We start from the raw sequence: 13,241 nt of genomic DNA on the forward strand, positions 1-13,241 counted from the left end.
AACGTGGTTGTGACAAAATTATGATGACCATTTTAGGTATATAAATTCCCTATTCAACCCATAAACAAATATAATAAATGGATCTCTGGGGGAAAAATAAAATGCTATCATGAAACTTGTTTGTGTTGTTGTTGTTGAAGCAGGGACAAGATTCATTTTTCACTGAGAATTTGGTCAATAGAAATTTGAGATTCTGCCAAACTAAGCCCCTGCAGTCCATTTTCATGTCAAGTCTGAGCATTTTTTTTTCTGTTATGTTAGAAACTTAATCTAATGGTAATACAGCTCACCATGCTTTAATGCAAAAGTCACAGCTAGACCTCCTGCTGCATGGACAAATGTCTGCAATTAGGCCAATTCTTTTCATAAAACACTTGCAGAGGAGAGAAAATGTATGTGGTTTGCTCAAGTCATTGTGCAGCTAATACAAGGACCCATTAAAACAGAGCATGAGTGAATTCAAGGAGGTGCAAGGGGTCGAACATGTCCTTTGAACAGGCTCGGTTTGCCACAATTACATCTCGTTAAACCAGCCAAAGGGCTTCTATGGGTATAAACACAGGCTCCAGAATGTCACAGCCCCACTATCTATCATGATAATCAATAAATGTGCAGTTAATAAGCTTAACATTATTGACAAGACCTAACTGGGCCCTAATTAGACCATCTAAGAAGGGTGGGCCTCTCTTTATTAGGCAACGGCTGACTTCAGCGGCCCTACACTGAGGTCAATAGGGGTTTCAATCTCATTAGACAACTACATTCACAAACAAAGACAAAAGGCTAATGACATTAATCTTCGTCTGTTAAGATTGTGCTCTACATGGAACTTTCATAGAGTGCTGGTATCTCCAGAGTCATCACAACAAACAAACAAAACCCAAATTAACATCAATCTATCTTCAGCTCAGCATACAAAGAAGCCTCGGTAGGTCCTTTTCTCTAAACAACAGTAAGAATCATTTAGAAGTCTATATCAGGGCTGCCCAAACAGGTCTGAGTTATGCTTTACCATAGCAATGGCCTAGCAACACCATAGCAACCATGTGAGATAGTATAGCCATGGCTAGCAATAGCCTAGCAATAACTTATACCAGGTTACTGCCGCTCTGGAGATGCATGTGACTTTTTTACTGCTCTGCTGCGACTCCACATCAGAATTAGATTTCTAGCTAAAAATAAAATAATCCTCCTTTGCAGTAAAATAAAGATCTACTAATCCTTCTAACACAGTTTTAACAATAAATTGTCTTAATTGCTGGTGTTAATGTATAACTATTAAATCACCCCTTAACCCTGAAGGTTGGCATGCAGACTGCTGGTCACCATAGCAACACAGACAACAGTCTCATCTAGCTAGTAGCTAACAAAAAGGTAAAGAGAAAGATTTAAGATGAACATTCATAATTTGGAGACGAATTAACTTATTTTCATTTAGAATCACTTGAGCTGGTTTCCTGATACATTTTTATTTAGATATTTTTTAGCCTATGCTAGTACATTAGCACATACCGAGACATATTTACAACCAAGATGGTAAAATGGTCATAAAATGTTGAGGTTCCCATGGAAGTTTGATTTCTGTTGAAAGGACAAAAGGGCTCTTCTTAACATTTGGGTTAGACTGTAAGAATCATTTAGAAGTTTTATATCAAGGCTGCAGTGACCTAACTACAAGAGCAACAGTGTAGCAATTGCTATGGGTACCTTTGCGCAAATCTTCAGCCACTCATAGACAATGACCTAATTGTAACCTAGATGAAGTCAATTGGCCAAGACATGTATGGAGTTCAGATTTTGCTTATTTAGTTTTGAACTAGAGTGGCAATGTTAAAACACAACTCAACAGTATGACTCTGTTTCTGGTCCTAAAATCTGATTGGTTGAGCCACATTTGAAGCGGTTGTAAAATCCATGATATACCAACACTTACGACCACCTCCCAACAACTGAACTCTCTATTACTGCGCCGCGCCACGGCACAAAAACCCCTTGTGCTGGATTAATTTTTGACTCTCATGTTGCTTCCATGGACCCCAGTGTACATTGATGATTATTGAAGATCCTGTATTTTGTTTAAACTGAGGGGCTGATAACTTATGTTCTTAACTAGAACTAGGCTGGTCAGCTAGCTAACAAGCTGAAAGAGCCTGCAGCTTAAACACTTCCATCATTAACATCACAGGCATGAATTAAAGTACTTACTGAAACTGAAGTTTGATTTATTTTTATAGCCATACTAAATAAGAAAGTACCTTAAAAATAAAGTTAAAAAGGGGGAATAAGAAAGTAATGTAAGCTAAATATAGTATTAAAATCCATTCTTTCATTGGGTGAGGAGTTGGGGTCAGCATTACTTTCAATGTAAAGGTTTAGAATCTACACTTTCCACACAACTTCTCTGTTAATTTCAATGAGCTACAAGTGACAAACAATTCATTTAAAATTACAGAACACTTTTGTTTTCATTTATGATTATTATGACTTTTACAGGTTAAATGTATCTCAATCATTTAGACCATACAAGTTTGTGTTTATTTGATCTAAGGAAGATTAACATGACAAGTAATACATTAGCGGGGCTCGTACTTCCTTTCCACTCTCAAACAGAGCAATCAATACGGCTTTTATGGCAGGCCATTCATCAGAGGTGACAGAGTCATTGCGGTAGTGGACACAGACACACAGAGGTATCCTCTGTGGCTGCAGCGACGAGAACACACAATGACAAAGTATAACACAGACCGCAAGGGAAAGTGGCATCAATCCTGTAACAGATGCAGGCCAGCTCAGCTTTCAGGGTTTTCTCTAAAGTTTTTTTACATGCTACGTCAAGCCACATCAAACATCGTCGCTTCAAAGTTACCCTTAGAGGCAAATTCATTAGGTTGAGTCAATGTTGCCCTCGTGTTATATTCAGAGATGGTAAATATGTGTAGTTTATGCATAAATCAAACTTTTCCTCTATTTTGTGTCCTCTAAGAGATAGAAAAGTGTCAGCTGTTTGGAATATTAGCGACTGTCTTTGCGACAAGGTTATAGATGGAAAAATGAGTAAATTTCACTGCACAGAGATTCTGCAGATACAGACAATATTGGACAAGAAGGCTAATTGTGTTTGCTAACATTTGCATGTTATCTGATTTGTTGATATCAGCAGCAGATCCATTTTCTCCAGGTTTTCAGCTGACAACTGATTCATTTGCTTCCTCTAATAGATGTTTCATACTAGCGTTGTACACATCAGAATCTAATAATATTAACAATAAGCCATATAGCATGTTTTGAATATACACTGATTTGAATTTGCATGATTCATATGAATCAGATGGAATGAAATGTGTTATATCAAACAGTTTTGCTAGCAAATGTGTTCATGTAACATACTTTCAACCAATTTAATGCCTAAAATTTTAAAGTATTCCACAAGAGTACCTGTGGACCTATTAAAAAGGTTTTAAAGGTGTCTGTTGTCCTTTATTTTGTGTGTAAATTTCATGATGAATGGGCCAAAAGAAAGGTTCCATTGACTTGCATTAAAAGTAGAGTATGTTTCTTCCTTCTCCTGTGAAGTTACCATTTAGGAGATACAAGGTTTTGTTCAGACAGCAGCTATATATATATATATATATATATATATATATATATATATATATATATATATATATATACACACACACACACACATTTACCCTAACCTTAACCTTACCCTGACCTTAAAATGTAATACACTCAGATTGTAATACACTAATGTTATTACCTTGCTTAGTTTTCCAAGGTCCCCACAGTGTAAGTGTATGAACAGGTTTTGGTCCCCACAATGCAATGTTACCTGGTCCACACACATACACACATAACAGATTTATGTTTTATGGTCACTTATAAATTTCATGGTTCTAAAATGCACATACCTACTCTATACTCTAATATGAAAGGATAAGGCTTCATTCATTTTCTAGGCTTTGCCGGGATCAAACAAAGGAAAACAAAAATGTGAATGATAAAAATATTCATTTGGCAACTAGAATTATTATTATTTTTTATTTATTTAATTTTTTAAACTCACAGCACTGGGATTTCTGAGACCCTGTTACAATTCAGATTTTTGTCACGCTTCTAGGTTCTCCTCCCTTGCCTAGCATGCTCCAGGACTCCATTTCCCATGATTCCAATCCTAATGATGTCACCTTTTCCTCCAATCACATGTACCTGCCTCGTTCTCAGTTGCCTGAATCCTAATACAACTCACCTGTGCCTGTTTTGTCTCAGACTTTAAATAGTTGTTGGTTTGTTTTCCTCATTGCAAAGTATTGCCCTTCACTTGACTACCGGGCATTATTATACTGCTGTCTTGACTTGTCTTATGAACCCTTCGCCTGTTTTTCAGATTTTACTTTTTTGCCCTTTTGCTCTGGTTGCCTGTATGTTTCGTCTTCTCAGGTTTTTGATTCTTGCTTGGTTTTTGGATTCTGATTTTGGATTTGCCCTGAGTCTTTCTATCTGACACCTCTCTCATTAAACAGACTTTTGTTTTTAAGATCCGCGAGCGTCTTCTTGTGCTTGTGCAGCGCTACAATTTTACCATAACGCAGGTTAAGTGAAGGTGCTACACCCCACTAAATGTGGTTGAGTGGTAATGCTGTGCTCAGAACTTTTTGCTGCAGTAAGTAACCTTCGCAGATGAGTGGGTTTCCAGTCATGAGCTGTGTGTTAATTAAAGTATTACAAAAGCCCACAATCAAAGCAAGACAATCTTATTAATGGAAAAAACAATCAATATTGTCTTGAAGTTTTGTCATTACTGATAGGGCTAATTTCACTATTTGATGAGGCCGGAGTTATTCGATTCAGGCACCCTCAATAACAGCAGAATTCAGTACTCAGCCTTCAGTGACATTTTACAATTTAATTCGATTTTTTAAATAATAAGCTGAATCACATTCATCATAATCATGAAGGAAAGTGGTGATAAAAATGTTCATGTGCTGTATTGTCCGAGACTGAAAGGAAGCACCACACCAGGCTAATTTAATGAAATGACATTCTTATACACTCATGTCAGGTGAAAACTAATTAGGTATCTTTTTTTAACTGAGGGTAAGATGGATGCTGCTGGAGAAACGGGCTAAGAAGTACACTTGCTCTGTTTGGAGGTGAGCCTGTCGGAATTTTTTTTCTTCATAGAACAAAGCACAAAGCTTGAGAGATGAGGCATCTGCTGATTGCGCTGAGGCATTATTGGAAAAATAAAAGGCCAGAAGTTGGACATCATAGAGTAACTCATTATAGTGGAAGTGTTGAGGGATATAGGCTCCGCCTCCCCACCTGCTCCCTTTCTAAACAGCAAGAAATGCAAATAAAGACAGACCATTGTGACGGTGTCAACATATACAGTCTAGCCAAGCAAAATTAACAGAGAGGCATTCCAGCCTAAAACTAGTGTTTAATATAATATTTCTCATGTAATAATCTGTAGCACAGCATTGCATCCATCAGTCTCATCGTTCAGTGTTTTTTCACTACAATACCCAGAATGCATTGCACGAATGTCATCCAACCTTTGATATGTTCCCCTCTGCAGTAAAGAAATCCCAGCTGTTAGCTTAACCACCGCAGAGTTGAATAAACACAGACATGACATTCAGCTTTCTAGCAGTAATGCTAGTTACTGCCTTCCTTCAGCATTAAGCCCATTAAATACTAAACGCTGTAACAAACAGCACAACAAATATGCTCTCTATTTTGTGTCTATGCTAGTGGTTTCAGGCTAGAAACAGAACAAGATTATTTTTGCTATACTGTGCAATCTGTCTCCATGATTAAAACAGCAGACAGATATATTTTGAATTGTCGCAGCAGCACTGCACTAGTACAAACTTCGAGAAGGTTCTAGAGTTTGGTGGAATGATGAGGAATCAGCCAATCAAAAACCCTTTCAGATAGCTACTGACTAATAGCTATGCTTAAACGTCTTGAGTTTAAGAGTTTGTTCCACTTAAAAATAAAATAAAGTCATTTGCAGGTTATATATATATATGTATGTATATATATATATATATATATATATATATATATATATATATATATATATTGCTGCATATTACTGTATAATAAATGGTAAATAGGTAATAGATAAAGTAGGTAAACGCAAATCTCTGCAGCACGTTGGCTCAGAGGGTCCCCAGTTTGACGTACTTCCTCTATGCTGACACTGCAATATACCAAATTTTCCCCACACTGTCCACTTCCACCACTTTGCATGGCCACAAACCCTAAGCTCCTCACAGTAGCACAGCCAAGCAAAGTGGCTCAAAGGAAGGAAAGGTTGCTGGGCTGGGCATTTCTGTTTTTAAACACCTCAGTGCTGCTGCTGGACTGAGAATCCTAAAAAACATCCAGCCAACAGTGTCCTGTGACCAATGATGAAGGTCTAGAGGATGACCAACGCAAACAGTGCAGCAGCAGATGAGCTATCGTCTCTGACTTTACATCTACAAGGTGAACCAAGTAGGAGTGACGAATAGGGTGGACAGTGAGTGGACACTGTTTGTGTCTGATCCACCTGCACTAGTGCAACACACACTAACACACCACCATGTCAGTGTCACTGCAGTGCTGAGAATGATACACCACCCAAATAATACCTGCTCTGTGGTGGTTGTGTGGGGGTCCTGACCATTGAAGAACAGGGTGATAAAGTATGCAGAGAAACAGATGGACTACATCTGTATATTCACAATTGAGCCTATATGGGGTCAACGGAGCTGATAAAATGGATAATTCATGTAGAATATATATATATATATATATATATATATATATATATATATATATATATATATATATATATATATATACACACACTCATGCACAAGCTCAGTACATACACTTACACACGCACACATGAGCGCGCGTGCACTTTGTCCACCCACGCAGCACACGCTCGGCACAGATGCAGCCTGCAGGCTGAGTGTGCTGAATCACCACATCTCTTTTCATCACTTGATCACATGATTGGGACTTAGAGCTCTGTTCCGATGTCGGTAGAGAAGGTTCTCAAGGGCAGCGGCATAAAAATAGGCAAGGATTTCATCCCCGATGCTCACCTCTAACACTACCTAAAGCCCACCCAAAGAATTCAATCTTCCTTGATAGTCAGGGGGGCTGCAGAAGGCTAATATTTAAACATACATGGCCTTCTTACTTGGCCTGTTCGAACCACTGTGTATTCATTATGTAATGGCCTCCGAGGGCTGAGATGTCTTCCTTTTGATAAGACTTATTAGCTTGGAGAAGTGCAGTCTTGAGGCAGACAAAGCTGAGGACACCTTCGTCCAGGGAGAGGACATGTCACTTTGCACAGGCAGAGTTATGTAATTGTCCTATTGGTGCAATCCAAATGATTCAGAGGAGCATGGCCTCCAAACTGTCAAAGTAAATCAAAACCTAATCAGAGAGCATTGCCTGGTTACCAGCGCACCAAGGCAGGGGTTTAAACACGGCTGTCTCCAGAGACAATAAGCTGAGATGCACAAGCGTAAATGTGTGTTTATGGGCTATGAGGAAAGTGAAGCCTGGAGCTCAGCCAGGGAGCTGAGTAAAAAGGGAGGAGTGTTGATGTGGCTATCATTTTCCAGGAAGACACACATTCTAGATTCCCAGCTCACTGAGGCAGCTCTACGCTCCAAGCTCCCTCGCAAGCAGCATCCACCAGGCACATTCTCCTCTGAGAATGTTTTATGTACTGCACCTGTTGAAGAAACCTTCGGATTTTCTTTCTGTAGGCTGAAGAGGAACTCCACAAATTTTCCAAAATATCTGCATAGTTAAAGGTTAAGATGTAAAAGTCGTTCAGAGTGTGACGTGAAGTATTTTGTTGTAGAGAAACTTACAGAGTATCTACAGAATTGTTCACAGTGGTGGCGATAGAACCAGACGTCCACCTCTAAAAGCCCCCTCACAGAAAGTGATTACAGAAAAGGTATTTTTAGAATCCATTCATGGTGGAGAGGTACATTCAGGGAGATATAAGGCAAAATGGTCCCCACAGAAAACTTCATTTGAAAGATTTTCCACTATTTTACTATTTTATATGACATCAGCATGACATATAAGGCCTCACAAGACGTGTAGGTTCACTGGTGTTTTTGGATAATAAATAAAATGGCTGTATTCTTGTTGTAGTCATAGCGATCCCTGGTTCCTAAATCACACTGAATGGCTCTGTTTATATCTAACAATTAGATCACATCTCAACAATTGAAGTGTGCAGATGTTCAAAACAATTGTGGAATTCCCCTTTAAGGTTTTGGCCTAATTGTTTAAAAAATTTTATAGTGGACAGGTACACACAAGATGTTAGAAAGCAAAATCTTCCCCAAGGAAAAATGTTTTTTGCAGTAACTGTTATTTTTCCATGAACATCACTTATTAGAAACTCAGTAGACTTATGTAGGTTCGCTAGTCATATTGGATAGTGAATAAAACTATTATATTCAGGCTTCCTCGGTTCCTATCACCACCACTGTAAAGAACTCTGAGTCTGTAAGATCCTCTGCAATGAACTTCACATCAGACTTCTCTAAATACCTGTTTATATCTCAACAACTAAATGAAGCTGCTGGGATTCTACTTGAATGTGAAATATACTAATGTAAGCTCAGATTTCCCGAATGGGGCAATAACAGGCCATAAATAAGGATCTTCCAATGATTACAATGGAGATTACGCTAAGAAAAAGCACCAGCTAACCTTGATCAATCGTGCTGAAAGCTCTGCCATACCCGCCTCCCCCCATGAAGGAAAAATCAATCACGTTAAAGAAAAACGCAACTGGCTCGGTTTCCTTAGATAGAAAGACGTCTGGCTTCCCTCAGAAGGACGGTACTAAAATATTCATGGGTGCACAGTCAGGTGTAATGTCTCTAGCCCGATCTTGTCTCATGGTTCATTGTTATGGAAAGCTTTGCATTAATGAGTCATCCCCATTATAATAATGCCAAGTCTTCAGACTGAACCATTCATCAGATGACCATTCATTAGAGGACCCTCATTGTTGTCGGAAGGCAACGGTATCACAGAGCTATAGTTTAATTACAGCACGGTAACCAGGACCATCTGATCAATTATCCGCTTTCCTAAGACCAATCCTGGGCTGCAGAGATTGATGTAGACCTGGAAATAAGTCTGAATCTCTCCTCAGACCTTTTCAGAAGCTATCAGCCTGCAGTTTAACCTTTCATCATTACAGTGATAGTGTCAGAGATTCAGATTGTAGCATCCATGTGACAATGATGCTATCTCATTTGTGTTCAGCATCTCCTGCTGTGAGGGTTCCCGTTCATTGCAGCCCTCTGAGAGCTCATTTGCAGACGAGGACCTTCAAGCAGATAGACAAACCACCGTGCATAAGTTAGGAAAAAGTAATGTAAAAGGTACCTGCATGCACTCATGGACAGGTAGGTGTGAGTGCAGGCCCAGCAATAAGCCATGAGAGGCTGTGCGTTACTGTGATCTTACTGAGTTACAAATCTTTTTTTTTTTTTTTTTTCAAAAATGCACCAGAATAACTTGACTGAGGCCAGAAATCACAAAATCATTTTTATACTTTTTAAGGCATAATTTTTCAAATAAAAGGTCTTATGTCCTCACAAAACCGTTTGTTGTGGTGATGTTCCCAGGTGGTGGAGTGATGGCGAAGTGGGATAGCAAACATACTGCATTAAATTGACCGCTGTCCAGCATCTCTGAACTGTTACAGCTACAGCCATGTACAGCTGACAGAGGGCTGTCAAAACCATCCTACAAAGATAAGCAAGGTTCAGATCTTTCCACTGTATAGAGCAAGACTCTTGTCAAGTCTTCCTCAGGAATTTGCGCATAACTGCAGGTGATGCTAACACAACAGAGCCCTGCTGGTGACGTCGCATATTATAAAAAATAATGCCATAACTTAATGATCTCATTCTTGTGCCTTACTAAGCCATGACTTAGTAAGATGTGGGAACGAGATAATTAAGTCATGGCAATGACTTAGTAAGGCATGGAAATGAGATCCTAATGCATCGCCACAAGTTAGTAAGGCATGGGAATGACCAAATCAAGCCTTGATCACAACTAAATAAAGCATGATCTCATTCCTACACCTTACTAAGTAATGGCCAAGACTCAATTATCTCATTCCAATGCCTTGCTAAGTCGTGGCCATGTTAATACACTGTGGCCATGACTTGTAAGGCTTTGGAATGAGATAATTAAGCCTTGAGTGCAACTTAATAAAGCATGATCTTGTTCCCATGCCTTAATAAGTTGTGGTCACGACTTAATTATCTCATTCCCATGCCTTATTAAGTCCTGGCCACAGTGTATTAACACGGCCATGACTTAATTATCTTGTTCCCACATCTTACTAAGTCATGACCATGCATTAGGACCATGACTTATTAAGGTGTGGGAACAAGATAATTAAGTTGTGGCCACAAATTATTAAAAAGTGGGAACGAGAGTATGCTTTATTAATCTGTGCTCAAGTCTTAATTATTCTCATTCAAAAGCCTTAGTAAGTCGTGGCCACGCATAAGCATCTCTTTCCCGAGTGTTTATACAGTGTGGCTATGACTTAGTAAGGCATAGGAACGAGATAATTAAGTCATGGCCACAACTTAAGGCATGGGAACAAGATCCTGCTTTATTAATCTGTGTTCAAAGCTTAATTATTTCATTACCACAACTTACTAAGTTGTGGTAGTGCATTAGGATCTTGTTCCCATGTGTTACTATGGCATGGCCACGATGTAGTAAGGTGTTGGAACGAGATAATTAAGCCATGGCCATGACAAACTAAGGCATGCGACTGAGATCATGCTTTATTAAGCTGTGGTCAAGGCTTAATTATGGCCACAATTATTTTGTTCCCACACCTTACTAAGTCATGGCCACACATCATTTTTAATTATATGGGATATCACCAGCAGGGCTCCGTAAAACACAGATTAGGCTCGCAAGTGCCACAACATGCATGCCTCTACAATCTGAACAACACGTCATGCAAATCTGTGGAGCATCATGTCAAGTGAACACTGATCCAAACAAGACCCGACACAAACCAGAACTAGCGCAAAATCAAATGGAGCAGTTTGAAGATCGGCTGACAGAAAAGATGCGACGTTACAAGCATTATGAGGGTTCATTCTTAGAGACAGAAAGGAAATACACAATTACTTTCTGCACTTTCATAAAAAAGGTACGAAACTGTCACTGGGCCAGTTCCCAGTACCTTCAGTCAGGAAACTGTACCATAATCCACTGAAATTACATTTTCTAAGTTACACTGACTCCATACACCCCGTCTTGTCTCCAGGCTTTTAAATGTTTTTATTAGGTTATGAAAAGTTACAAATATGTGCTTTTCCACTGGGAAAACCTATGTAAGGTGCAAAATTGTACCTTAAAACCACTGATCTACCTTTGAGGGAACATTTACGTTATTTCTACCTTGATGAATAAAAAATGTACCTGCACAGAACCTTAATTGCCAAGTGTACTTGCTGGCTTGGACACTGCCCCCTGCTGTACATGTTCGTGTTACATGCGGACATGCTGTCATACACCTATGTGAACATCTGCACATGACATGTTCGCAGATGTACCTACAAAGAAGTATAAACAAGTGCTTGATCTGCTGCCATGCTGAAGGAAAATCCTCAGCAACACGTCTTTTAAGATGCTAGTGCAAACTTATGACAGGTTTTAAAAGGTGGGAAAAATAACAAAACCTTTAGCACAAACTTTAGCACAGGTAGTGGAACATGTAATGGTACATGCAATATCTCCACTCATTTTTTGTGTGACCTTCCCTCAAATGCCTATGCATGAGTAAGAGAAGCACATGCACACGGTGCATCATGTGCATGTTTATGCTGGCAAAAGGCTCTGTACACAGGGTCTTATTTGAAGACGTGCTACGGCTATCTCTGATGCTGCTTTTAGGCATGGAATTGGAAGGTATCTACCCGTATTTGAGGTCAGGCATGCAAAAGAATGGCTCCAACATGCATGGAATATACCCAAATATGTCAGAGGTCAAGGTAGATTCTGACCTCAGCCAGGACCATCTTGCAAGCAAGCCCAAAGCAACTGACTAACCATTCATGCTGAGGCTCGTCGATGACCAGGAGCACCTTGAACTTCTTGGCAACTGCCGCCGGACTCTGCTCCACCAGTCCTGCGGATGCAGCCGTTTGCTTGACCACGTTGGTGATGGAGCTGAAGAAGCCTGAGCTGGTGGATTGGGCGGGTTGGGGCCGACGCTCTGGACCTGGAGAGGCAGCGGTGGGCGACCTGGCAGCAGTGGCAGCACCTTGGGCTGGAGCTGGGCCAGAAGCAGTAGCTTGGGAGGCAGCGCTGGGAGGAGGAGGTGGAGGTGGGTCGGGCCTCTGGAGGTCCGTCATGTAGCCGTTGGGGAGGTTGGCGATGAAGCTGCTGTCGGAGAGGCGTCGTCTGAGGAAGTTCATGGCTGCAGGTGGTGAAGGTTAAACCTTGCAGGAAACGCTTGCAGGTTGAAGAGATTCGCAGCTCAGTGTTTGTTTTCCTTAAAATCCCTGCTCGTCAGAACCTGTGCTTTGGGCGTGCTGCTGTTGGTGCTGCTTCTCGTTCTGTCTTCCTCACTCTCTCTCTCTCTCTCTTCGTCCGCCTGTGCTCTGACAGCTTGAAAGCCAAGCAGAGATGCTCATACTCTGCCTCAGCCTCCTCTCTCTCTCTCTCTATCTCTCTCCCCCTCTCTCTCCCGCTCACGCACAAACATACTCACTCTACCCCTCCCCCTCACGCTCTCGCTCTCGCTCTCCTACATCACGACCTACGTGGCTGTGTCGTACTGCAGTTGGCAATAGGGGTTTCCAGTGAATATACATATAAGGTCTGGGGTGGGGGGGCTACCCTCATCTACAGCGGCATTCCCCTCCACCTCACCTCCTTTTAGTCTTCAGGGTGACCTCCAAAGCCCGGTCTGAGAACGCTGACACATGTTGATGGCTTAGTGCAGGATTAATGGGCCTGCAGATGGTGGAGGCACATGTCGGCCCGAGTTCTCACAGGGGTCTCTCCATGTTCTGGCTGCTCCTTGCCTCTGATTCCTCTCCATGTCATTGATCTCTGAGTGCTGAAATAACCGTGGCTCCCTCAGCGCAATAGCTGATTAGGGATTCTGAAAGGCCGATGTGTCATCTCTACTCGACACAAGC

General features: G+C 40.7%; 1 protein-coding gene across 1 annotated transcript in view; it reads right to left on the bottom strand.

Annotated features, from left to right (window-relative positions):
- syn2b (synapsin IIb) overlaps positions 1-12,770 on the bottom strand; it is a 128,817-nt gene extending 116,047 nt beyond the window's left edge. Inside the window, exon 1 of the mRNA XM_017704771.2 lies at positions 12,145-12,770. Within this exon, the coding sequence (XP_017560260.1) occupies positions 12,145-12,512 (368 nt within the window). The 5' untranslated portion in view covers positions 12,513-12,770. The remainder of the gene's footprint in view (positions 1-12,144) is intronic.
- Positions 12,771-13,241: the final 471 nt, after the last annotated feature.

Source organism: Pygocentrus nattereri, chromosome 21, assembly GCF_015220715.1.
Source record: "Pygocentrus nattereri isolate fPygNat1 chromosome 21, fPygNat1.pri, whole genome shotgun sequence".
NCBI classification, from domain to species: Eukaryota; Metazoa; Chordata; class Actinopteri; order Characiformes; family Serrasalmidae; genus Pygocentrus; species Pygocentrus nattereri.